This window comes from Rhinopithecus roxellana, chromosome 5 (genome assembly GCF_007565055.1).
Source record: "Rhinopithecus roxellana isolate Shanxi Qingling chromosome 5, ASM756505v1, whole genome shotgun sequence".
In the NCBI taxonomy this organism is placed as follows: Eukaryota; Metazoa; Chordata; class Mammalia; order Primates; family Cercopithecidae; genus Rhinopithecus; species Rhinopithecus roxellana.
Genome location: NC_044553.1, coordinates 11123914 through 11150419, shown reverse-complemented (window position 1 = coordinate 11150419; position 26506 = coordinate 11123914). Strand labels below are relative to the sequence as shown.

The 26506-nt window shown below is 47.9% G+C and overlaps 1 protein-coding gene across 4 annotated transcripts in view; it reads right to left on the bottom strand.

Annotated features, from left to right (window-relative positions):
- The window catches only part of SAMD4A (sterile alpha motif domain containing 4A), a 228461-nt gene that overhangs the window by 14825 nt on the left and 187130 nt on the right, over nucleotides 1–26506 (bottom strand). For all 4 annotated transcript variants that reach the window (XR_004057312.1, XM_010372045.2, XM_010372048.2 and 1 more), the window contains 6 exons: nucleotides 25457–25543; nucleotides 17543–17876; nucleotides 13757–13842; nucleotides 8064–8182; nucleotides 3131–3332; nucleotides 1718–1844 (listed from right to left, as the gene is read on the bottom strand). Coding sequence is in view for 3 of the 4 variants with exons in the window: in XM_010372045.2 (XP_010370347.1) it covers nucleotides 1718–1844; nucleotides 3131–3332; nucleotides 8064–8182; nucleotides 13757–13842; nucleotides 17543–17876; nucleotides 25457–25543 (955 nt within the window). In the remaining variant the exon portion in view is untranslated. The remainder of the gene's footprint in view (nucleotides 1–1717; nucleotides 1845–3130; nucleotides 3333–8063; nucleotides 8183–13756; nucleotides 13843–17542; nucleotides 17877–25456; nucleotides 25544–26506) is intronic.

Genomic DNA, 26506 nt, shown 5'->3' with positions numbered 1-26506 from the left:
ATCAACAAACCCAAAGTGCTCCGGGATGACCCAGCTCTTAGAAGGGGGACTGTCTGGACCTAGTCTTCCCAATTAAGATGGCGAAAGCTCAGGGAAGATTCAGTATGAACAAAGAGGAAGGCTGAGAACTGGCAAAAGTGGCAGGAAGAGAAAAAATCAAGAAGGCCTTGAGAAGGTATAAAGAATTGAAGACCGCGGTCACTCTGCTGGTGAGACTGAGGCCAGGGTGAAAGACCTATTCAAGGTGAAAGATCTCCTTGTGTGCAGGACCTCTTCAAATCTTGTCCAGAATCTCTTTTATTGGGAATGGATTCTACATAATTCTGTGTGAAAACAGAGGATGGGAGGAAAGGACCCCGGGAAAAAGCCTTCACAACCCCCAAATGTTGTCATGTTTCTTCCCAGGAAGAAAAATAGCTACATGTATAGAAATGGAGAAAAGGAGCTTTAAAACAAAAGTGAGCAAATAGGAGTTTTGGAAGTCAAGAAGCAATGTGAGCAGGCTTCTGCACTGGGTGGCTGTCGCTCCCCTCCCTGACATGCCATTCCCAGCGGCGGGTCCTCTCCTTCAGCGTCCTCCTCCTCCCTGGCCTCCCAATTTCAGCCTACCTCCCTTCCATCCTGCATCCTCCTGCCTGACTTCTACTCGGAATCCCCCACATGGAGGAATCCCCCCAGGGAGAGTGGCCAGAGTCCAAGCTCCTCAGCTTTGGATTCAAAGTCCCCCACCATGGGCCACAACCTTTACAGCTCCCTGGGTCCACTTTCTGCTACCTCAGCCAGACCCTTCAACCAGCCATGGCTTCTGGGCCATGCTGTGGTATTCTGGACCTTTGTGGTCTTGCTCCTGCACTCTTTCTGCCTGTAACTCTGCCTTCCCTCTCTCTACCCTCTGCTGTGCCCTGAAGCTCAGCTCCAATTCCAAGAAGCTTCCTTGCCTATTCCAGGCCACAGTGACACTTCCCTTCCTTAAACTCCTACAGATAGGAGTTTATTGGCCAGAGCGTTTCTACTGTCCAGGGCATTTTCCTACAGGTATAACACATCTCTGGTTTGCCTGCCTTGGGTGGGGGGGTCCATCCAGATAGGTGCAGTATAATTGCCTGGGTGGCTTGTTATTACCTTGGAGTCTACAAAGTCTACAAGATCACTGCCTGCATAGAGAAAGGGTTCAAGTATTCATTAGCTGTGCATAATTCCAACCACTCTGTTTTAGGAAGCATGGTGAAAGCTGAAATTGACTTGAAGTGTGCTAAATTGCGCTTTAACCAAGTAAAGGAAAGATGGCTGGTACAACAGTCATCACTTTGCAAGAAAAGCCCAAACCAGGGGGAAGGTCTCAGCATCAACAGTTTTCTCTTTCTCTGTCTCACTCACACTTTCTCTTTCCACACACATACACTACACATGGAGCCCTCCCACCTCCCCACCACCAAAGCCCTCTTGTGCTATCTCTGGTTTAATCAATCTAGAAATATGACTAGTATCAAAAATATCCCCATCAGATTGCAACCAACTCTGGGGCTCCACGTGCTGGCTCTCAGCCAAGCCGCCGCTATTCATGCTGGCAAGGCACAGTTTAAAAAAGGAAAGGCTTCTATAAGCTCCAAAGAATGCACGGTGACAGTCAAGGCTAAGCACTTTCCGGCTGGGTTCGCTGGGGCATCTATTTTGGCCTCCCCTCTGTGTCAAGGGGATGTGAAGCGCCGAGCCCTACCTGGCTGCTGGAACATCAGCATGTTCTGTGGGGAAGTGTGCACGGGCAGCGAGCGGGTCCTCTGGACTGAGCTGTGGGTGCGGCTTGGCATGCTATTGCTGCCCCCGGGGTTGGCAAACCACAGGTTCTAGTGAGAAAAGCAAAAGGGGAACTCGTTAGTTCAGCCCCTCTGGGGTGGACAGCAGAGCCGCCAGCAAGAATTTGGGAGGCAAAGATCCCAGGAGAACTCTAGAAAAGGGGCTTGCAGGCCAGCGCTAGCATCTGCATATTTACAGAGAGGGTTTAGATTCCATTCACTGTAATTTCTCTTCACCTCCTCAGTGCTGGCCTTGCTGTAAGCCTCAGCTTCATCTGGACACCTCTCTCCCTGTCTGCAAAACTCTTTTTATCCCAGTTGTTGCTTTTGCTTTTTCCCTGCCACTCTTCTAGGAAATGGGGGAGTTCTATAAATGTATGCAATGAAGAGCACAAACTATTTCAGGGCTCTCATTTTGATTTTTTTTTTTTTTTTTTTTTTTTTTTTTTTTTTTTTTTAGATTCTTACAATGTACTTCAAAGCGAGGGGGAGAGAAAAGAACCTATCAGCTGGCAATGAGCTGGCACAGCTTAGCTTGTGTGTCCCAGCAGTGACGTCTTCTTGAACTGATCTGGGGGCTGGGGACAATGGTCAGAAGATGGGGCTTTCTGGTACCCTGGGGAGTGAATCCTGCCCATCTTGCCTGAAGCCCTTTTCCTGCTTTTAAGTGGATCTGTCATCCCTTAGTTTCTCCTGAGACCCCAGAACCTTAGACCTACTTGTGTCCCTCCGATGCTAATCCCCACCCACAGAGCTTCGAGAAGCTCTGGGCACGCAGGCAGAAGGCACTAGGCGGGGGTGAGGGCTGGGGCTAGAGGGGTATGAGCGACGGGCCAGAGAAGTCAGCTCTAAATTGCACAGCAAGAACCTCTGGGCAGGCTGAGAATGTGTTAACTCTCCCCGCCGGCACACTCTCTCAGACTATGTCCTGTGGATGCTCCACCAGAGCTGGGACTAATACAAGGGAGCTTTTTGCCACGGATAAAAAGGGAAAGAAAGTTCTCTAAGTACCAGGCTCTCCTGGAGCCCAGATTTGGGAGGTAGAAGGTTAAGCATGGGGCAAGGAAGAAATAGGTCTTGCATTTCTTTCCAAAGGTCCTCTTGTGCAGGGTCCCCAAGGTTAAAGTGGTCCTCTGGGCATCCTAAGCACAGCTATGGGGTTGCTTTGTCTCCTAGAGAACAACGCAAACAATGCTGTTACCTCTGAGGAATGGTGGCAACTGCTCCCAGCATAGTCCCCCTTGGCCTCTCTCCCCACCCTGGGGTCACCTGGGGGGACATCTGCAGCCTCAGGCCTTGGCTTGGCTATCCTCCTCCCTCCTTGGAGCAGAACAAACCTGTCTTCCTTGTTTCATGATGGTGGGGGCAGCTGTGGTGTTGCGCTGGTTGGAGCTGACGAATCCACTGGTGCCCAAGAGGCCCAGGCGGGCAGAAGGGACGTTCCGAGAGGGGATCTGGTACTGGCGCGGGTTCCGTCTGCCCATGCCACTGCCCATAGAGCCAGCCGTCGGGAGGGAGTTGGACTGCCCAAAGCCTCGACTGAGAGCCAAGAGAGAAGGAAGAGACGATCAGTTATTATTCAGCCCTTTTCAAGCCACAGGCTTCCTGTGGGATGTTGCCTTGGCGGGTCTCTTCACTTTTTTTTTTTTTTGGAGGCAGGGTCTCACTCTGTCACCCAGGCTGGAGTGCAGCAGTGAGATCTTGGCTCACTGCAGCCTTGACCTCCTGGGCTCAGGTGATCCTCCTATCTCAGCCTCTGGAGTAGCTGGGACTACAGGCATGTGCCACCATGCCCAGATGATTTTTTTTTTTTTTTTTTTTTTTTGTAGAGATGAAGTCTCACTACGTTGCCCAGGCTGGTCTCAACTTTTCAGGCTCAAGCGATCCTCCCAACTCAGCCTCTTGAGTAGCTGGGACTACAGATTTTTATATTTTTGTTGGAGACAGGGTCTACCATGTTGCCCAGGTTGGTCTGGAACTCCTGAGCTCAAATGATCCTCCTGCCTTGGCCTCTGAAAGTGCTGGGATTACAGACATGAGCCCACCGCGCCCCGCCTCTAGCTCATACTTTGACAGTTGTAAGGCCTACAGGGAGCTCTGTGCCAGCGAACAACTATAATTAAAACAGCAGCTAACATCTGAGAGGCTGTATCACATGCAACTTCCTGGGACTTCGACATTATTTTTCGATCCTTGCAACAACCCTGTGAAGTAGGTGCTCTCTCCTTTCTAGCTGGAGAACTAAAACTGTGTGTAATCCTTGTGCACAGGCCACACAGCCAACAGGGGGCAGCACTGGCACGCAGGCCCAGCAGGTTCACCAGCACTCTGCCTTCTTCCGCCTCCCCGCCGCATCTTCTCCAACCCATCCTGCTGCAGATGAGGACACAGGTCTTGAACACTCACATGCTCTCGAGAGGCCACATAGCAAGAAAACAGCAGAGCCAGGGTCAGAACTGGGTCTGACTCCTGTCCCAGTGCTCCCTTCTTTAATCCTATCATTGTTTCTCCTCAGCCTGTGTGGCAGACTTGGAGAAGCCTGTGAGGCCCACCAGGATGTAAGCTCCATGTCTGTCCTCATCCATCCTGCATGTCCGGTGCCTGAATCAGTTTCTGCACAGGGAATGCAGTTAAATGAAGGAACCAATGAGTCTCTACCATCATGATGCATCCTCGAATGGGAGAGCCGATGCCACCTGTGGGGCGAGGGATATAAGGTCGGAGATGATGTTTGCGAATGTTCTGGACCTAGGACACAAACTGCCTTCACTCCACAGGCCCTCCCTGCAGAGTGGGCCGCATCAAGGCCAGGGCAGGTCCATGCTTCTCCTGGGTCCGCGCAGGGAGGCTGCCAGAGCCCCTAGCATCACATGCAGATGCCGGCGCTCCCGTTGGGTTGGTTGACCTCAGCACTGAAGAATGCATCCTCTCCGACACGCCTCAGGTCTGGGAGGTTACACAGCAGCCGGCACGGTTTCAGGAACCAGCACATTCTTTCCAAGAAGAGTCAGCTTTAGTCATTCACGGATGAAGTCGAAATGCATTACCTCCAGTGGCCACAAGATGGAAGAGATCTGCTTTTCCAGCAACACAGGGGAGGTTTGTACCAAGCCTGTGGGGAGACTCCGGGAAGCTGGGCTGACGTAGTTTAAGCAGTTGAGGGTGATAGGGGCCTGCGAACAGTCATTTCCTGAGAAGCAGAGCTGTGCCTGTGTGTAGGGGGAGGGGCATCTGAGCCAGCAGTGCAGATCTCAGAAAATAAGTTTCTCTTCTTCCCAGAATTCCTAAATTTCCTAGGGGGAGAAGGGGCAGGAGGGAGAATTCTGGGCTTGTGCCTTTCTACTTCCAGGCTTTGGTGGCCATGGAAAGAGTTCTAGATTCTGGTCAGAAGTTCTTCTAAAGGTGGTGAGGAAGACACTCACGGGTTCTTGGTATCTTTATCTTGGCCTTTCTTCCTTTTTTCTCCTATTTTCCCTTTTAAAAATTTCGTTTTTATTTTTACTAAGGCTTAAGACTTTTTGGTTTGAAAGAAGAACTCAGGGCCAGGAGGGGTAGAATAAATTTCACATGATGAGAGACCTCCTTTGGTGGAAGGACAATCTGACTATGTGAGGTAGAGACAAGGGCCAAGTGTTTTTTTTTTGTTTGTTTGTTTGTTTTTAACGATGAAAACTAGTCCTTTGAGTTCTGGAGTCGGAATTTTGGCCACCTGGTAGATGATTCAGTATTCTGCTATGATTTTTCCTTATTTAGTGTGGATAGCATTTTCTCACTTTCCTTTTTGGTTGGATTTTTAAAAAGTTATTTCATATGCAAAATACAGAGTCAATGAGTGATGCTAAAATGATACGTGCTTCCAGGAAGGCAAGACTGTATTCTTAAGCAATACAATCTGGGCAGAGGACTCTGTTATGGGATACTTAGTCACTGGAGAAAGGAGGGATCCAGGGACTCTTAGGACTCGGCTGTATAGGGGAGGGGAGTAAAGCGAGAGGGTAGGACCCATCATGTCCTACTCTCACGCTTTCCTAGATTGGCTAGGCCATCTTTCTCCTGATGATAGGACCCCTCGAGGGTTGTTACAAAGCCAGCTTTGCAGAGGGTTGCCACTGCTGGCAACCAGAGTGAATGCTTGGATTACTTAAGATTGCTAGGTTTAATGAAATCATTGATGCTTTCTGGGGAGAGAACAAAGTGACAAAAGCAAGTTTTCCTTTCTCATTCTCTTGCCTTACATTTCTAAATCTGGTTTCATTACATTGAAATGTTGAAATGCATGAAAAGTCTTTGATAAAGTAACATTAATAAGAATCAATTAATTTGGGATTTGTGATAATCCAAGCAGGGGCTGGGTTGCAGTAAACTTTGTATTATTGGAGAAAGAGGTCTTCAAAGCAAATTAATAGCACAAAAAGATCCCAGAGGAAATACTTATGAGTATAAAACATCTTCCAGCATTTTGAATTGAATTCCAATTCCAATTGAATATCCACAAGCGATTCATTCTTATCTAATCAATAAAAAGATGTCCATTAGGACTCCAACCTGGCAAACCTTGGGTTAGCCCAATCCAAGTGTTACTAACACCCTGGAGAGGTCAAGGTTCATGCCCCCTGCTCCACCTCCAGAAGGCTCTCAGATGTGGACCAATGACAACACAGGGCTGACAGAGGCCAGGGTGGGCCTGTTGGAGGAGCAGCAAAGAGCTTAAAAGCCCCATCTTCATCTCCAACCTCCAAATGCCTTCTTCCTCTTGGAACTTGTCTCCCAAAGGCCTGGTGTTGCAAGAGGAGTCTGGAACCTTTTCACCTGGGAAAAGTAGTGCTGCTCTTAGAGAAAAGCCACTTGGGATAGGGGTAGTCCCCAGGGCAGAAGGCCGAGGAAGCAGACCTTGCCTTTCATCTGGGCCATTGGGAATCCTCAGGGCAGAGATAGTCTAGTCCAACCCATGAGGGTTGGCAACCCCAAAGAGCTTGGGGCCAGGGAACTGGTCCTGAAGTGTCGCTTTGCCTGAACCATCTTTTCCACTCATCAGCCTGAGACCATGAGAGTTGTCTGGCTTCCACAGGGTTAAGAGCATGGAGCTGGAGCTGGTGCCAGCCTGCCTGGTTCAAATCCCCGATGCTGCTGCCTACGAACTTGTCTGTAAACTGGGGTCAACAACAGCAGCTCTACCTCACATGGTTGTCACAAAGATTAATTGTATTAATATTCTTAAAGTGCTTGGATACCACTTGGCATATGTAAGTGCTGAATAAATGTTTATTTAATAAATAAGCGTTATATATGCTGGAATGTGATCACACTTCAATTTTAAAATTAATCTTTCATGAAGTCTTTTCACAAACTCCAACTGGCCTCATCTCCCTTAAATACAAAACAGTGATGTTTTAAGGCACCACACTTATGCAAATAAATGCCCCAAATTTTAACACCATGGGCAAAGAGCTTCTATACATGCACCGAGAAATGAAACGCATTCAGAACCTTTCAGGTGCAAGTGAAGACATTATCTGCTCATGTTTTAAAAGTGTAAAATAGAATGTTAATTTTTTAGGATGTTTACATTCTCATTCCCTTATGTCCCAACAATTCCCTATCATTGTTTAAGGCTTAACCCTTCCTCTACCCTTAATTTCTCCCACAAATTGTCCCTGTAGTTCATCTTTAAGATGCATTTGGATTCCTCAGTTTAAAACTATATTAAGGTAATGGGTTCTAAAGTACAACCAGGCTTATTTTTAACTGCGTGCAAGAAGCTGAAGTACTATGAAAAAATCAAGAATTGTACTGCTCCACTGTGAGACTGCAGACCAAAATAGACTAGCCCTGGGCTCTTCACCCTGCCACCAACTATAATTAGCTTGTCTACAGCTAGAAGGGGGAAAAAATTACCACTTAAGGTGCTGATAGAGCAACCCATTTTTATCCTTTCAGATCCCCCTTTTGTGGGTAAGCCATCCTGTGTTTTGCCTGCATTTGTTAAATCATACCCACTCTCCCCTCTGATACCCATCCGGACTATTACCATCATTTTAACAATGCAAACGGAGTTACAAAAGCTCACATTCAGCTCTTCCCCTGGGAGTGCTCGCTCTCACAGCCTTTTCCCAGCCCCACCTGTTTAAGTAACGCAATTTGGAACTCGCCACAGGGCATCTTCATGAACAAGGAATGGTGCCCTGCCATATTCCTGCCCCAGGAACTGAGGTAGGCAAGAAGGTGCCAGGGGAACCACCGTGCATTACAAAGAATGAAATCCCAACATACTTTCTTTGCTGTCGATATCCTGATATGTCTAGAAGGGTTTTCCGAGGGAAAGACCGAAAGAGCTTCTGCACCTGCTGTTTCCATGACAACAATCTTTTTTTCTGTGTCTCTGTAAATGCCTGCAAAAACAAACAGGACTTTTAAATGGGTGACACAGCCTGGCATTAGAGGGAGAAACATGCAATTAATAGGGGAAAACATTGGAGTCTCTGCAGTTGCCTTTTCTTCACCTGTTTCTAACCTGGTCCAAACAGTAGTCGGTTTAATTTGGGAGCTGCCTACTTTGAAAATTTAAGTTATCTGACATTGGAGGTGCTTGGTAAGGTACATGCATCAAACTGTTGATAACCCGTATTTTTGGTTATATTTCTGGCAGATCCATACCCACATTCCCCCTCCCTCCTGACTCTACTCCGGACTCTATTAACCAATAATGAATTGCAAAATTGATTGGTGAATGCTCTGGGTTTTGCAGGCCCCCCTGCATTTTCATAATCAATGAAAATTCTCAACCACTCCAAAAATCAATCTGCTTGATGGTGTGTGGCCATCCTAGAGTGGTCTACAGGGTGTCAGAGAATGGACTATATTCTCTGTGTTTCAGGACTTTGTTGAGAAATCTCCAGTTAATGGGTCTCTTGCCTTACAAAAATCCCAGCGTGCCAGTCCTGACTTAAACCTTCTCTCAAGTTCAGGAAAATATGTAGGTCTGATACCTTCAGAACTCTTTTCTAGTAAAACTGGTGTGTGTGTTTTGCCTACTGCCCTGTAACAAACTCTTATCTATGTGATATTTCTTTTGCGTTTAGCCTTTGTACTTGCCACAGACTAGGAAAGGACTTTATGTGGGTTAGGGGTCTCCAAGGCAGGAACTCTCAGATTCATGATATATTAGAATTAGCCAAGGAGACAGTCAAAATTCAGATATATGGGCTCCCTTCCACATGCCCAGAGCCTGATTTAGTAGGTCTGAAGGGGTGTCTAGAGAGTTTGTGTTTGTAGCAAGTGCCCTGATAATTCTGCTGCAGGTAAAGTGTGAACATGGGGTATTCTAGGTGGTGAGGACACCACGTCACATATGAATCCCCTGCCAAGTGCCTAGAACTGTAACTCAGAACACGTGTTTTTGGAAATCCATGTGATTTGATTGATTTGCAGTAACAAGGATGGAGAGAAGATTCCGAAGTAGTTTTGTCAATAAGGCATGAATTCCTTTAAGTAGTCATAAAATATTACTCAGTAACAGACTAAATGACTAGTTCCCATAAAGGAAACAGATTCCTTAAATGGAGAAAAAGAAATGACAGCTTAATTGTCCCCCAGTGATGCTTAATCTTTAAGGACCTAAATACCAGGAGAGCTCTGTGGACAAAAGCAGAAGAATGTTAATCATGTGGCAGAAACGTCATTGAGGACTTACAAACCCCTTCTTCCCGGGTGACCTTAGCCAGATGCCACTAAGAATACGCATCAAGGCAGGCTGGGAGGCGAGGGCATGGCTCTCCTCCACAGTCCTGCTCATTGGTTGGTGATGCTCCCTCTGCGTGTCCTGCTACACATGAGGACCTCTGACACCGGGCGAAAGGCGAGCGTTTCTGCTGGACTCACACCGAGAGGGGATCATTTCTGCTTCTGACTGGCTTATTCAGTCACATGTTGTGTGAGGATACGTGGGCATGCTGCTCAGGGTGACCTGGGGAGGAGAGTTGTGGGCCAGAGGAAGGCTCTGGATGCAGACGGGCAGGGCTCTAATCCCTGCACGCCTTTATGCACGCCCCTCTACCCAAGACTCAGTGCCTCCTAGAAACTGAGGATAATCTCTCTCTCAAAAGGATGTTGTGAGAATGAAATAACACATGAAAAACACTTAGAATACCTGGAATGCGCCTCACTCTTAATAATGGTTCAATAGATGCCACTCACAGGTGTCACACGGGTTTGGTTTCGGACTGCACAGACCGGCCGTTTGGTGGTGGTAGACGGCTGTTCGTCACATTAGACATTCAATATGACCTTGCACTCCAACAACAGCACACAGCAAATGACTTCAAGGTCTCTCATCTATGATACTGAGCTGATCTGGAGCCAGCCTGAAGGACAACTGGCCTGAGTTTCCAAGTGACAAAGGAGTAAAGGGCTCATTTCATGGATGTGCTTCCTAAGACACCATTATAGACATGACATCTTCCCTGGTGGGAAACAGCACCCGAGAAGGTGGGAATGTTGGTGCCTCTACAGGGAGGGCAGCACATTCCCTGAGCACCTCAGTGGGTGGTGGGGTTCCTTTCCTTCAGAGCTGCAGATGGGAGCCAGCTCCTTAGCAGTGCTGAATGACAGTGGGGGGCAGTTCTCAGTTGGGGCTGTGGTGCTGGGTCGTGGCTGGCTCCAGGAGTTTCTGAACACTGGTTCCTGACGTACAGAGGAGTGCTCAGTTACAGGGGATTGGCGTTGACTATGATGCCCAATATCTCACTGCAGCCCCAGGCTGGGCTGGGGAGCACCTTCCTGAGGGGCCTGGAGGGGAAGGGAAGGCTTCATGCCCAGCAACTGCCCGGGCACTCCTAGTCACCACTCCAGAGTTCTGGCCCTCTCAGGCCTAGACCAATGCATCTGTCTGGAGGAAGATGGCTATGGTATCCCAGTGTATGTGGCTGGATGAAAAGGTTCATAAAGAGGCAACAGCCATTCTTCCCAGAGTCACCTCAAGACACAGTGAAGTGCCCAGAGGCCTGGGATTATAACTCAGGAGTCAAAGTGACTGGTCTCAGAAATAAAATTCAGAACTTCCCTCTCCTTCCTTTCATGACTCTGGGGACTCAGTCCCTCCGTCCTGGGGAGGAAGGGAGGTGTCCTGGCCCAGTTAATACCTTCCCTGCTCCAAGCCAGCTAAGGAACAGCATGTCCGGGCTATGAAAGGGCGTCCTGTCTCTCTGCGCCCGGGTGAACCTTCTTCCAGGATGGAGGCTGTGCGCCTCCACGGGGCCTCACAGGCAGGGCGTGTTCTGCCCACACAGAATAACCAGAGGCTATGGAAAATTATTCAGACGCTTTTCCTCTCTCTCAAACTAAAATCATAAAAAGCCCTGAACAACATTTTCCCTTCCAAAGCAGCACGCAGGCCCCTCCATCCTGACTTGAACTTAGCAAGCAGACACCTCACCAGCTCCTTCCTGCCTGGGGCCCCCAGCCATGAGAGGCCCCTCTGGGCAATCAGAGGAGATCACTTGGGGCTGCACGGAGGTAAAGGGGAAAAAACAAAACCAGAGCCAGGATACCCAGGGAGGACATGCAGGACGGCGGGAAAGCGAGAAGCGTCAGGCCAAAGTTTCAGGGCTGGCGAGGGACAGTTAGGAAGCCTGTGGATTGTTTGGCACGGGCAGCTGGAGGACTCATTATTTCTGTCTCAGGTGCTCAGCTGTCTTGAGGCAAGGTGGACAGTACCTTGTCCTCCAATATCAATGCTGACAGCGGGCATGGGAGAGGAAGCAGAGTTCCGGTTTGCTTTTATCAGAGGCTGAAATCCTCCCCATGCTGTCTGCCCCAACCCACCCACAAATGTCCTACTTCCCAACAAAACACGGAGCCCTGCAGACATCACTCTCTTCTGCCTCCTTACGAACCGAGTCTCTACCACCAGGACTCTCGCTTGCCTTCCAGGTTTGAGTGTGGAGAGGATTCCTCCATGGAAATGCCCTGTTCTGGCTCCAGGTTTGGTGCCCGCTGCTGCTCCTCTGTGCTCCTGGGGAACGCAGGGATGACCCTATCAGAGGCCTTCTCATCATGGCTGTGATGGTCTGTTTCTTTCTGTCTCACCCCTTCTCTCACTACTGTGACCTGCCTAGTTCGGGACAGGGACTAGGTGCTCAGTAAGTATCTATGGAATGAACGAGTTGTAACATTCTTCACTGTGTTGCCTTCTCTTCCTTCGTCGCTTTTTCCTGGCCAAAACAAGTCCAGTGTCAGGATTGGAAATAGAAAAGGATTACTCAAGGCTTGTGGGGAGAAGGCCTTGTCCCTGAAACAAAGTCACAGATAAGCCTTCAATACAGGCTTTTGACAGCGCCTGGGTGCTCTAGGGAAGCCATTAAAGAGGGAAAAAACATTTTTATTTTCAGTGAAAAGTCTAGTACTTTGGTATAGTTGAACATTTCAGAGGATGGCATGTCTGAGCCCCCAACTTAGGCGGCTGGTCACCGTCGTCACACTGACAGCTTTGGCCAGAGCCGCTTGGGCACGTAAGAATCCATACGGCCAAGAGGAGAAGCTGCAAAAATGAGGGTCTGGGGAAGTGGGGAAGGGGGAGCTGGGATGGAATCCCAGAGGACAACTGTACCCTTGTATGTGAAGTGTGGGTAGCAGATGAGGGCCCTGAGAACTGAGTGAGACCTTCAATGGCCCAGGGCCCATGCGGCAGCTGGGAGGGTGAGAACGTGAGAGGGAAGTGGAGAAGGGGCCTGGCTGCTGTGCTGGGCATCTCCCTTCACCAGAGCCCTCTGGACTCCTGGAGTACTGGCTGCCAATGCAGCAAAGGTGAGGAGGCCTGGGGCCTTTATTATCTTTTTTTTTCCCCTGAGACAAGTCTCACTCTGTTGCTCTCGCTGGAATGCAGTGATAGGATCATAGCTCACTGTAGCCTTGGCCACCTGGGCTCAGACCATCCATCCTCCCACACTGGCTTCCCGAGTAGCTGGGATTACAGGTGTGTACCACCACACCTGGCTTTTTTTTTTTTTTTGCAGTGACAGGGTCTTGATATGTTGTCTAGGCTGGTCTCAAGCTCCTGGCCTCAAGTGATCCTCCCACCTTGGCCTCCCAAAGTGTGGGGATTACGGGCGTGAGCCACTGCCCCAGCTCCTTTACCATCTTATTCTCACATTAAAATCCTACAAAAAGACTTCGCCACCGTAGGTTTATCTGGTCCCAAGTTTTCTCTAGTCTAGGCCTTGCCTCTGTAGCTCTTTGTGGGGAGGGAGGGGTGCTCAAGAAGCCACTGGAGTTTTAGGTCTGAGGTGCAGCTCCCTCTCCCTACATGCCCCTCAGGGACAGCCGCCAGTGCAGATGGCTGCCTAGCCCGCCATGCCCAAGTGTCTGTCTCACTCTGTATATGAAGACTATGCCTGAGAGTCCGGTAGGCACACCTGCAGCCCGCCTCAGGCCTCCTCCAAAAGGATATATAGCAAATATGATTCCTATAACAATCGCAAGCGCGCGCGCGCGCGAGCACACACACACACACACACACACACACACACACACACACACACACACTCGTTATTTCTTTTATGGGCTCTCTTTCTCCCTTCCTCTCTCCAGTTCCCTGAGCTAAAAGCCAAGAGTTCAACACAAGATTTTTAAAAGACTTGAAAACGCCCAGGGCTAAGCAGCAGGGCTCGTGTGTTATCCTGCGAGGCTTGGCCACCCGGGGCTGCTTTCCCAGCCAGAAGTCGTCTCAGGCGTTCGCTGCACATCAGAGCACTTGGTCTGGGCAAATTTTTGGACACCAAAGTAATGTTCAAGCTGTGTTTGGGTTTGAGGCTGTCATAGCCTAGTTCTGCCCAACCTATTATTAATAACTGTCCACCACTCAAAAACAAGTTGTTGGAGACTAAAATGATCACATCACAGAAACTCTGAGAACCTTTTCTAAGCAATAAAAACAAAAAATTGGTTTTGTAAAACCTGTCACTACTCACCTCATGAATTAGACACTTGTCTATGAGCTGTAAATAAGAACTTATATTTTCCTCATCGGGTCTGGAGACCAAGAGCTGTGTGCACACTGTAATTAAAAAGAAAAGATGAATTAGAAAAATGCACCCCTTTCTAATCTCTGGGACCTGACTCTCATTTCCCTTCAGGACCAACATTCTGAGAGGTATGTGTGTCTGCAGCTTTATGTAAGGCTCACAAAAAAGGCCAAGAGGCTCCTCATTCCACAGAAGTCAAAGGCTCAGACACCGTGGGAGCCCTTGCCTTGAGAAGCCCCTTGGGTTAATGCCAGTCGTGCCATTCTATGTGAAGCCTTCTGCAATAAGACACTTCATGAGAGGAAGAACACAGCAGTGAATAGTGGCGTCCTGAGCTCCGTCTTTGAAAGTGGCTCTGTGTGAGGGGCTTCAAAAGCATCCAAGACCCTGACACTGTCAGAGAGAGCAGCCTCCGTGATTTTATGAATGAGCGCGCACCCCTCGCCAGGTGCAGAGGCAGTGGCGTTTGTGTTTGGAGGAACGAGCTGGCACCTCCTGGAGACGGGGAGGTGTGTGGGTGTGCACATGCGCAGGAGGCCTGCTACTCACTCCTCAGAGGGTTGCTTTCTCAGAGTGATATGCACATTTATGCACACATAGGCGCAGGCTCACCTACACACTCAAGTCAGTGCTAATGAGGATGGAGCAGAGTTAGTCTGAGGGTAGAGTACACACATGCACTGGCTTTCTCACCGCTATGTTACTGTGGCCCATTCTGGTCTCATCATAGAGGTGACGATTCCCCGACTTTCTTAGTTGTGTTTACAGGGCCATGGTGGAGATGGGTGGACAAAAGGAGTCAACCAGAGAGTAAAAAATGCCTGACACTCAAGGAGACCAAGCTTGAAACCTGGCATCATACTTCATTCCTCCCTGTCCCTAACCCAGCATGGCCGTTTGGTTACACAATCCCATTTATTTCTTGCCTTTGCATGTAGACTTTTAGTATAACATTGTTTGTCATAACAAAACCTTGTAAACCACCTCACTGCCTATTAATTGGGACTTTGTTAAATACATTATGGTTTATGCATACAGTAGAATAGTATGCCACCTTTAAAAAAACTTTGAGATGGTGCTATTTGTATTGACAGAAATATTGTAAGTATACGTATTTTTAAAATTTTATTCTTTTTTGTTTGTTTGTTTTTGAGAGACAGGGTCTCACTATGTTGCCCAGGCTGATCTTGAACTCCTGGGCTCAAGTGATTCACTTCAGCCTCCCAAAGTGCCAGGATTACAGGCATGAGCCACCGTGCCCGGCTATTGTATTTTTAAAAAACCCATCAGCCTGCAGAAAATAATGTAAATAAGGTCTGCGTGTGTGTAAAAGTGAATATTCATGTGCTTATGTATGATGATGAAGTTTCTGAAAGGATATCCCAAAACTTAACAGTGACTCTCCCTGGGAATGAGGATGGCAGGGTTTGGGGTGGGGGAAGGGTGGTTTTCCACTTTCCACCATTTTGTTAATTTGAATTGTGTATGCTGAGTGTGAACTGGGGTTACAGTTTCCTTTAAAGTAGTTAAAATATAAAGAAGCAGTGCCATAGCAGTGTGGGTCTCTTAAGAAGTGGGGCAATGTACCGCGTGTTCAGTAGCTGCTCCACTTGGGCTTGGCGGAGCTGTGTCTTCACCCATGGGGAAATCTGTTCTAATCCAACACGGCTAAGGGGTGGGTGGGGGAGAGTGAGGGCCCACCCTGGCCATCAAGCTCCAAGGGAAGCTGTGAGTCATCTCTTCCACCAGATTACTATGAATTTAAGTCTTTTTTTAGGACATGCCTTAAGGTGGGTGGTGGAAGGGTGGGAGTTGCTCTTACTGCAAACTGGTTTTTTAAAATGGTCTGAAATATTGGACAATAACAGAGAAAAAATTGTTTTCCCCTTCCAAAGAAAAGTGCTGGCATTACCACATGTTAGAAAATAATCAAGATGTCTTGTAAGACACCAGATCAAGCATAAATTATTCTAATGGTGGATATTTTCGAGGATATGGAAATAAGGGTCTGCCCCAGAAAAGGCAGAGGGTAGCCCAGGTAGAAAGGGGCACTCTTACCCAAAGGACCACGCTGTGGATTCTACCCTCCCTGACAGGCGCGTACCCAGCATGTATGCTTGGATGGTCTGTGGGAAGGCCTAACTTTAGATACTGGTGTCATCGCTCAAGTTTTGCACCACCTACTTATGAGGCATCTACTGTAAGCACTGTGCTACAAGCAAGGTATTGAGTAGCTATTAAAAGTGGTCTGACTGTGCTGCAGACTAATGAAGATACAGTCAAGCAAACAGGCAATTACAGTCTAGTGTGAACTGGGCTAAGACAAGGAAAGTAAAGGGGGACGTGAGGCAGGTGAGAGGGGGTACCTCACCCAGCCCAGTGGATCAGCAGGCTTCCTGGAGCATGTGAGGACTTGGCTAAGACCTGGAGAAGGAGGCATGACCCAGGTGAAGGGAATGGGGTGAGGAAAAGAGTGTTATAGGCAAGGCTGTCCCATGTGGATGTGCAGGCTGTGCACTACACAAGTGCATGCCAAGGTGAGTGCTAGCGGTGCTGTGTCCACTCAGACAGGGCACCATCTTGTACTTCACATGAAGGATGAAGGCTTTGTATAAACTAGTAGGGGCCTAGGTTCTAGGCAGAGGGGAGATGTGTACAAAGGCTCAGAAGCCAAGAAAATATGCGAACTTTTGAGAACTCAAAGATATAAAGTCTCAAAGATATAAAGTCTATATCTTTGAGAACTCAAAGACATAGAACTCAAAGATATAAAGAGTATAGAATGGAGGTGGTAAGGGCTCTGGAGGTAACAAGGAGACACTAGATGACACATGACTCTTTAGGTTTGGATTTTGTCACCTAAGAGCAGAAAGAACCATCAGATGAAACTCTACCTTGTTCTATCTTGAGCTGATAAGAAGGCACAGTGGTAACTATGTGCATAATGGAGAGACTGCAGGGTTCAAATTCCAGCCCTGCCATCAGCTGTGTAAGCTCAGGTGGGCTAATTAGCCTGTGTGCCTCAGTTTCCTCCTCTGTAAAATGGGATAACTTGGGGATTAAGTAAGCTCTATAGGTAAAGCATGTGTCTGCTACAGAGGAAAAGTTAAATAAATGCAAGCTATTCGTACTAGAGCATTTCGCACGGCAGGCCAGCCGTGAAGAGAGAATATAAACGCAGACACGGGAGAATGAGAACAAAACAGTTCCATGCTGGGAATCTTCCAAACCCTGGCCACATCAGAGAACACTTTCAGTGGTGAGGAGACAGGCAACTGCTAAGGCTGGCATCTTTCTGCACAGGGAGATCTTTGGGCTCTGGCTAAAGGCGTCTGTGCCCCTTCAGTTTGTCACTCATTTTCTGCCACTTTTGCTTTGGGGAGAGGGTGAGATGCTGAGTGAATGGTTTGTTCCCAAAATCATCTTTTTCGGAGTTCTTCCCACCTTCCTCCCACAAGGGTCCACTGGCCCAATGAGCACTGTCATAAAAGGGCTGGCATCCCCTGGTCTGAGGGAGTTGGGAGAGAAAGGAGCCGGGATTAAGGAGTAGGTCTCCGGGGGTCACAAAAGGCTTAACCTCCCTGAGCTGCACGTTCCCTATCTGTAAGATGGAGCTAATGATGTCTACTTGGACAGGGAATTTATCCAGCACCCAGGGGAAGCCCCCAGGAGCCTGTCGCTCTGGTTAGTGGGATCCGAGAAGAAAAAAGAAATGGGCACATCGGGCTCTACCTTTCCCCATGACGCGTGTGAACTGCCCGGGGAGGTCCCCCTCCGGCAGGGGGGCGACGGCCAGCTCCCCATCGCAGCTGCTCAGCTGGTGCGGCTGGAGCCCCCCACTGGCCCCGGCCGAGGGGGTGGCCGTGGCGCCAGTGGCTGTGGCCCCATCTTTGCAGTCGGGGCTCTGGCTCTCGGGGCCCATCAGTGAGGGCTGGCGCGGGGCCTGGGGCTCCCGGGGACGAGCCTCGGGCGTGGTGCTCGGGGAGCCGTAGGCCTTGATGGGAGTCAGGATCATCTGGTGTAGTTCCTGGAGCGGGACGCGCAGGCTGCCCCCCTCGATGATGTCCTGGACGAGGAGAGCAGGAAGACCTCCGTTAGGCTCAGGAATAAGGGTCGTCCACCCCTGTACCTGTCCTCCCCTGCCCTGAGCTCGTGGATTCGTGGCTGCTGGTACCCTCATCAGGATGTTTTTGGAAAAAGGGACCACTTTCGCTTCATCATTCTAATATTGGCCCAGGTAGAAAATTGGAAAATACAGATAGGTGTAGTGAGGAAAATACACACCATCAGAAAATCCCACTATCTAGAGATGACCACTAAAACAGTTTGGTGTATTTCCTTTTCTGCCTCCCTCGGTGCATTTCTGTAAAATGTGGTTACACATTTTACAGTCACATGCTTTAGAAGCTGTACAACAAAGTTGGGTGACATGATGGCTCTGTGTCCTGTGTATGCTTTGTTCTGGATGAAATAGCCCGTTCACACCTTCACTCAGTCCACGACACAAGCAGCACAGGGTAGCGATTAAGAGCAGAGACTCTGGGTCAGAGGCTGGGGTTTGGATTCTTGCACTCCCATGTGACCCTGGACAAATGGCTTAACCACTTTGTGCCTCAGTTTCCCTGTGTACAAAATGAGCACATCGTAGCTGCCTCATTGCCTTTAGGGTTCCCCAGGGAGTTGACATCCAGCCACGAGATAACTATACCATGCCAGGGGCTGTGGTATGGGCCGGGGCTGCTGTGAGGGGAAGCTCCTGGAGAGGGTGACATTGGTGCAAGGACCCAAATGAGCATGGGCATGAGAATCCTGGGGAGAAACGCCTCAGGTGGAGGGCACAGCAAGGGCAAAGGTTCTGAGCGGGGAGTGTGAGGAACAGCAAGGAGGCCTGCGATGGAGCAGGTGGGCAATGGTGTCCCGTCAGCCACCTAGGCCTGAGCCTGGAGGCCTTGGGCCGGGGCAGGGATGCTGGAATCTAGTCTAAGATGGGAAACCAGGGAAGGTTTCGAGCAAGGGAGTGCCAAGTTTTACAAGAATCATTCTGGAGAAGAATATGTATAGAACTGTAATATAACATACACATGTCTTTATGTGTTGTATAATAACATTGGATCATTCTGCACATATAGTTTGATATACTCGGCACTACTTATTAAAAACAGAAATAAAAGTTGATTCTGATAGATATTTCTCTCTGTGCCAGATGCTCACAGAGGCCCAAACACTGTGGCTTGGAGTGTGGCTGGGGCTCGGGAGCCTGGGACCCTGCCTGGCATGGTGGCTGGGGTGGACCCTCTGCAACAAAGCTGCTCCCCCTGTGTTTGTGCACATCAAGGTCTTCCTAGGACCTGGAAAGGACATTGACAATCAGGGCCCCGATTATTTATGAGGTATTTAATTTTTCTTTTTTTTTTTCTTTTTGAGACAGAGTCTTACTCTGTTGCCCAGGCTGGAGTGCAGTGGCATGATCTCGGCTCACTGCAACCTCTGCCTCCTAGGTTGAAGTGATTCGCCTGCCTCAGCCTCCTGAAAAGCTGTGATTACGGGCACGTGCCACCATGCTCAACTCATTTTTGTATTTTCAGCAAAGATGGGGTTTTACCATGTTGGCCAGGCTGGTCTTGAGCTTCTGACCCCAGGTGATCCGCCTGCCTCAGCTTCCCAAAGTGCTGGGAATACAGGCGTGAGCCATCGCACCCGGCCCAAAGTATTTAATTTTCTGAGAGCTCAGAATAGCAAGGACATTTAATAAAGCCTGATGCATGAGTATCCAATCCATTCCTGGGGTCCTCTCTTACACTTGCTTGATGGTGTCAGGGAATGCAAACATATGAAATGTGATAATTTCTGCACCCAAACATTTCCAATCAATCCATCAGAAAAAGGAAAGCTGCGGACGGCAGTCTTAAATGTGCCTGTTTCAACTGTGGGCAGCGAAGAACACCAACAGCCACACCCTGTCGTTGGCAGGAACCTGCTTTGTTTGGCGGGGAGGGGTGGGAAGTGGAGCCTGGATTATGCCTTAGCCTAGTTGGCACGAAGGGTTTATGAAGGAAGTGAAATTTTAATTAGCCACCAGAATTGTCTCTCAAACCTGGCCAGGGCCACTGTTCAGCCTATTTTAGGGGAGAAAGTCCCTTTTTCTCTTAGGAGAGTTTCACGTCTGCCACCTTCCTTCTACACATGACAGATGTCTCTGCAGCAGTCAGGCATGCTCCTGATCACTCCTTCCCTGCTGCCCACAGTAGACCCGGCCGTTTCCCAGCATCTAGATATCATGTGATTGGCTTCCTTGACTTGACCTGGTGATGTGACCAGGGCAGGCACAGGGAAGTGAGCTAGCTGACCCATGCCAGGAGAGCACTTACCACCTTTTCTGATCAGACTGCATGCTAACTAGGGGACCCCTGGATCCTACCTTGAGGTCCTGCCAATGGCCCAACCAGCCCCTGGGTTGCGGGGGACACTGACCTCCTTGTCCAGCCCCTGACTAAGGAGGGGAAGGGAAAAGAGGGATGAAGCTTCCCTATGAAGAGGGGTTAGGAAAGCCACGCTGGGGTGATCACATGGATCCCTGCCATGCCATCTCATGCAGCTGCTGTCAATGGGATGAGCAAATGCATGCTTGGGACACTCTGTCAACTGCACCAAACCCCTGCCTGCTCTTGTCACATGGCAAGAAGGTTTCTCCAGCGAGTGGTGAGAGGAGATTTTGGTTGATTTTGGTTATGTGAAGAGACTTCAAACAGGAAACATATGCATGCTCCATTCAAATCTTATCTGATTCTTCTATTGGAGGCAACCACACCAAAAAATCAATCAATCAATAAAAACAAAAATCAAAAAAGAAACCAAAGACATAATGAATAATGTTGGACACTTTCTATAAAATATAACTTCCCAGGAATCATGTAGAATTTTGTTTTTCCCTCATAGACATCAAGCCATTGTCTCAAAGATAACACTTGGCTTACAACCAGTTAGCTCATCCCCTGATCAAGCTGTCATCAGTAGCATGGCACTGTGACCATCAGGTCATGTTCCTGACACTTAAAAATGAATTTCTGAACTCAAAACAGAGTGCCCAAATTGAGAAGGAACAGGGAAATGGCCAGAATGGAAATCAATCCAGCACCTTTGACTAACTGTGAGAATTAATTCTCCACGTTGACAAAAAAATGGGGAATCCACCCAAGTCTTTACTGATCTTTCATACAGAAAATATAATCCCACATGATAAACACAAAGAGGCACAGTGAAGCTGTTTACTAACTAACGTGCTGTTACAAAGCTGAGGAGCTCCTTTGAGATCAGACAACGGGAAGTCTGGTCCACCACTGACCACAGCCATCACTCAGGAGACAAGCAGGAAGGAAATTACTTCCTGACTTATACCAGCCCTGGTGTGGCTAACTTGGATCTCGGAGGAAGGTTGGTTCAGTGCCTTTCCTGGGCATATGACAACAACAAGCTGCCAACCATCTGGAAAAGAGAGTCTTGAGCAGCCGAAGTGTCCCCAGCACTCATGTGGTGTCTCTAACTCCATCCTTCCCTTTGTATAAGAAGAATTGGGATTCTCAAATAGACAGGACTCCTGTATCTAGCGCATTTGTTCTTTCCTCCTCTCATGCACCCATCAGCTGCTGAGCCCTGTCATCAACCAGGCACTGTTATACACTGGGGATATGAAAACAATTTAAGTCATAATCTTTGCTCTAAGGTGCTTATAGTTTCTGGGACCCACATGGTATGATGGGCATCAGGGCAGGGAGCTGTGGGAACATATAAGAGGGACCCCTGACCACCACTGCATGTTTCAGGAAAGGAGAAACAGCAGGAAAGGAACAAAGGATGAAAGGACTCTGTACATGGCCGAGCAGGGCTCAGTGAGATGAAGCTCAAGAGCTTTTCCAAGTCCTTACAAACCAACTTGCTAAGGAGTTTGGACTCACTCGAGTTTCTTTTTCTTAAAATCAGGATACCAGCAGCTCTCCTGATTACCTTAGGAAGTTTGCTGTACGGGCCAAATCCACCGATAGGGGTGAAACATTTTTAAAAAGTATACAATGTACCTTACTAGTATAAGGCATTATTATTATTACTCCGGGAATATTTAGCATTTAATATTAAGTTTCTCGGCTGCTTCTCTGCAGCACTTGATGGAATCGGGGGTCTCAGATCTGAACCCAAGAGGACAAGATCTGGATGTGTCTGAAGAAAAGGCACAGGCTTACAGAGAAGCATTTTCTCCTCCTGTAAGCAGCACTACATGGAAGTGAGGTGAATGTGTGAGTGTGTGTGTGTATTTCCTTCCTCCATGCCAGGGACCCAGGCTCAGAACATGGCTTAGCTTCACAGTTTGAGAGTGAATTGAAAAGGCAGGATGGTGAATAAAACCACGTGGAAACATTTTCATTACTCAAGATAAATGTTGAAAAATCTGCTCCAGTGACCATTCTAATTTCCCTTTTCCACCATATATCTTGAGAAGTCTACAATTCTGTACCCCATGGCCACTCACCCATTCACACCAACTGGGTCACAGGCTTCTGCTTCTGTTTCCTCCCATTGCCCTGAAACCTGTATCATCATGGCACAGTGACCTGCTGAGAGCCAATTTCAGAGGACACTGTTTCATCTCCATTGTACGTGACACTACCATGGCACCTGGCGGGATTCCTTCCTTCAAACCCTCCCGACCCTCTGGGCGAGCACAGCCCATATTATTGCTCAGCCCCTCCATATCTTACAGTGCTCCTAAGGGCCTGTCCACGCTCTTGACACACACTTCCCGGGAGTACCTATTATCAGTTACACTCAGACGACGCACAATCGGTCCTTTCAAACCTTGTGGGGCTCCTGGACTGTAGGCCTGCACTTCTGGTCACTGACTTGCCACTTCCACTTGCGTGTCTCACAGGCACCTCACACTCAACCCTTCCTATGGACCTCCATTTCCTGCCCCCACTTCTCCTATCTTTTCTGTCCCCAAATGCTGTGACACTCAAACCCAAGCCTCGTCACAATCACTGGACTCCCTCTAAATGATCTCTATCCTCCTCCTCCATCCTCACTGCCTCTATTTTGGTTCAAGGTCCCATCAAGACTTGCTATAGTTTCCTAATGAGTTTCCCGGCCAGCATCCTGCTCTTCTGAAGGCTTCCCACCTCATCACTGCACAGCGGTCTATTTCACCTCAGGAAGCTTCCCCACCTGCTATGGTGATGACGTCGATCAGACTGGGTTGTGAGATAATATGGTGCCATATCTAACTGTCCCAATGCATGTCCCCAGCTCCCCATGGCAGGAGCCATGTATGACTCACGGTTAACCTCCAGTGGATGGGGCAAATTGAGTCCCAGGCAGCTGCTTGATAAGGGTTCGGTAACTGAACAAAAGAGCTCTGCACACAGAGCTCAGACAGCCACCACTGATTATGAACTAACTATGGGCGGGGCCCCAGCTATCTCCTTAGAAATCTATGTGAGGTAAGAATATGGGAGGAAGGCAGGGGCAGATGACTCTTTTCCCAACAGCATCATCAGCCCAACGGTGTCTGGGAATGCCTGAGAAATGGCTGATTTGAGTCTGCCACTGGTGCCGTCAGTGGTAACAGGTTACAAACAACTCACTCCCTTGCAAAGCAGGAGTTAGGGGTTCCAGAGAAGAGAGGAGGGACAGGGGATGAGTCCTCAGTGGATGCCTGAGAGAGATTCCCTCCCACCCCAGCTCGTCAGCTTAGGCAGGGACAACACACAGGATATCCAAACATTTGGGTATTCTGACTCAAGCTCAACCCAGTCATCTGACACACATAAGCTCTCCTCTCTCAAAGAAGTCAGACTCGATAAACTCCATTTCTTTCCACTTGACCACTGGCTGCCATCACACTCTGCTCTGTAGGTGGCACCTTTTAACTTTCCCATTCCAGTGAACAGGGAGTCACTATTATTCTATGTGCAAAATCTGGGACACAGAAAACATCACTGACTTATCAAAGGCTAGATGGAAAGTCAATGGCATTTCGGGGTCACCCTTGCTACCGGGCTGCCAGAGTGTTCCCCATGCTGACTTCTGCCAGGCTGCAGGGAATAAAGCTAACAGGAATTTGTCTCCCAGGTGGGTGCGCTTCCTCAATGATGGAGGATATGAATGAATCCTCAAGGCTGCTCCAGAAAGAAGGGAAAAAATCACCCTTTTACCATAACACTTAGCAATCAAATCCTTATGCAAAATATTTTCTGCACTTTCTAACAAAGAAAGAGTAAATTGGCCTTTTGAATGTTCCCCCAAAGAGAATGGTTTCTCAATTTAAAAATGGCAATAGTCACTTAGACAAACTGCTTTCTAAAGTAGTATAAAATTAAAAACAACAACAAATAAACCTCAGGTTTCATTGGATTTCTCACTTGTAATCTGTAATTCACTTTAAGTAAGAAGAGATCTTTAATCACGGATGTGCACGTGAGAAGCCTCTGTCTATCTGGCCAGAGGTTTAAAAAGAAACGCTCCTTACAAAGTTATATATGTATATTCTATAAATATATATAACATATATGCATTGAATATAACTTTATATAGTCTACATAAAATTATACACACACATCTTTGTGCATCCGCTGAAAAATTACCACTCCATTAAATGTTTATGTGCTCACAAAATTTGCTTTATCCCTACCTCCCTCAATACTCTGTCCCCTTCCAAAATCCAAAAGCTCCCTGGAATTACTAGAAGAGGTTACCTCTAAAGCTCTGCAGGCTGCAAACACCCACAGAACTTCCCACCCACCACTCCTGCCTCCCAGTACTCATGCATAAGAATGCCAGCCCTGAGGCAGAGGCAATGCTGGTTCACTTGTGTGAGGCATGGGGCCTGCCCTCCTTTGGATCTTGGATGAAATCATGTCGTCATTAAGTCCTAAAAATGACATTGTTACCAGGGCAGCATCCAGACACAAAGGTAAGAAGAGGACCTGTGTAGGCAGCAAACAAAATGGGACAGTAGGCAGCTGATCACTGCTTTTAACGTTGGAATAAACTTTTTTCAGCATTTAGCATTTTTGAGATGGTTCCTATCAGAGTCATAGGGACCAACTCTGTTGTTAAGTTAAAGCCTGAAATGATTCTCTTGAGAGCCAACTATGTCTGCCTGCCAAATGCTTCTGACCCCCTCAATCTGCAGCGTACCTGTTAGTATTCACCACTCCGGGGGCAGCTTTTCTCAAAACAGACCCTCCTCTGGGAGGACAGTGAGACCAAAGCACACTGCGCATGCCTTGCCCTGTTTTGCCAAGATTTCAGCCTCTGATTGTGAACTGGTCACCTCACTGATCTCTACAAATGTATACGAGGCAGAGACACAAATGCATATAAAAAGGGTGCATTTGAAAGCACTTCATCAGGGCTCTAGGATGGCTGCGCAAGGCAGCCTGGGCCCAGGGAATAAGCACACTGAGGCATCAGCTTCCAAAGAAGCACGTGCAACCAGGAGGTTTCACTTCAAAATCATTCTGTTTTCTCTGACTTTGGTAAGGAAACCGCATGATATGCTCTAGTAGGTCTGTTGGTGACACTTCCAATGGAGAATTTTCCTTAGTTCACTTTCCCATAACAAAAGTGGAAATGTTCCCTCATCCGATAACTTACCCTCTCCAAAGACTTCAGGAGATTTTGTCTTTCTTTGAGCTTCTGAATACTGATGACAATTTTGTGTCTTGCACCTTTGGTAACATTCTGTAATTAAATAACAAGTTACATTTAAATGTATATTTAAAAACATATTTTTAAGAATCAGCTTACAGGTTCTTGGAGGCTTTTACTGTCTTCTTTGTTCCTCTATTTTCACTGGCTCATCAATATCCACTTACCTCTTGCATTAGTACCCATCGTCATAAACCTCTTCTTACTAAATATTATTATTATTTGTTGAGACAGAGTCTCATTCTAGTTGCTCAGGCTAAAGCACAGTAGCGCCATCTTAGCTCACCGCAACCTTCACCTCCTGGGCTCAGGTGATTCTCTAACCTCAGTCTCCCAAGTATCGGGGACTACAGGCTGCCACACCTGGCTAATTTTTGTATTTTTAGTAGAGATGGGGTTTCGCCATGTTGCCCAGGCTGGTCTCAAACTCCTGGGCTCAAGCGATCTTCCCACCTCAGCCTCCCAAAGTGCTAGAATTATAGGTGTGAGCCACTGTGCCCGGCCATCTTCTTAATTCTAAATCCATCTGACTACACATTTGCCTGTGTCTTTTGACCATGCTTTTTATCTGTATTCGCATCTTTCTGTATCTTAGAGAGAGATGCGGAACGGCCAATTATTCTACTCAGCATGAAATTTCTTCACAGTCTTCGAAGATAATTTTTAAGTCATGCACTCTTCCTTTTCTCCAGGCTTTATAATTTCAGTCCCCCTCAGTTTCCCTGAAGGTCCCAACCCCATACAGACATGCATGGCTTTCTCAAACCCTCCCTGTGTTTTTACCCATCTTGAAAAGATGGGCGGCCCAGTAGAGTCCACATGGAGTGTCATAAAACACGGGGAATTTCTGTTAGTTTGCAGCCTGTCTTTTGTTACTCTAAGGGAAACTAGAATAGAAAATTACTTAAATTCATAATTCAGTCATCTCTTCCAGTAAATGATTAGGATTCACAGTAAGGGTTGTGGATTTTATCTACTTAACTGGGTAGCAATGGT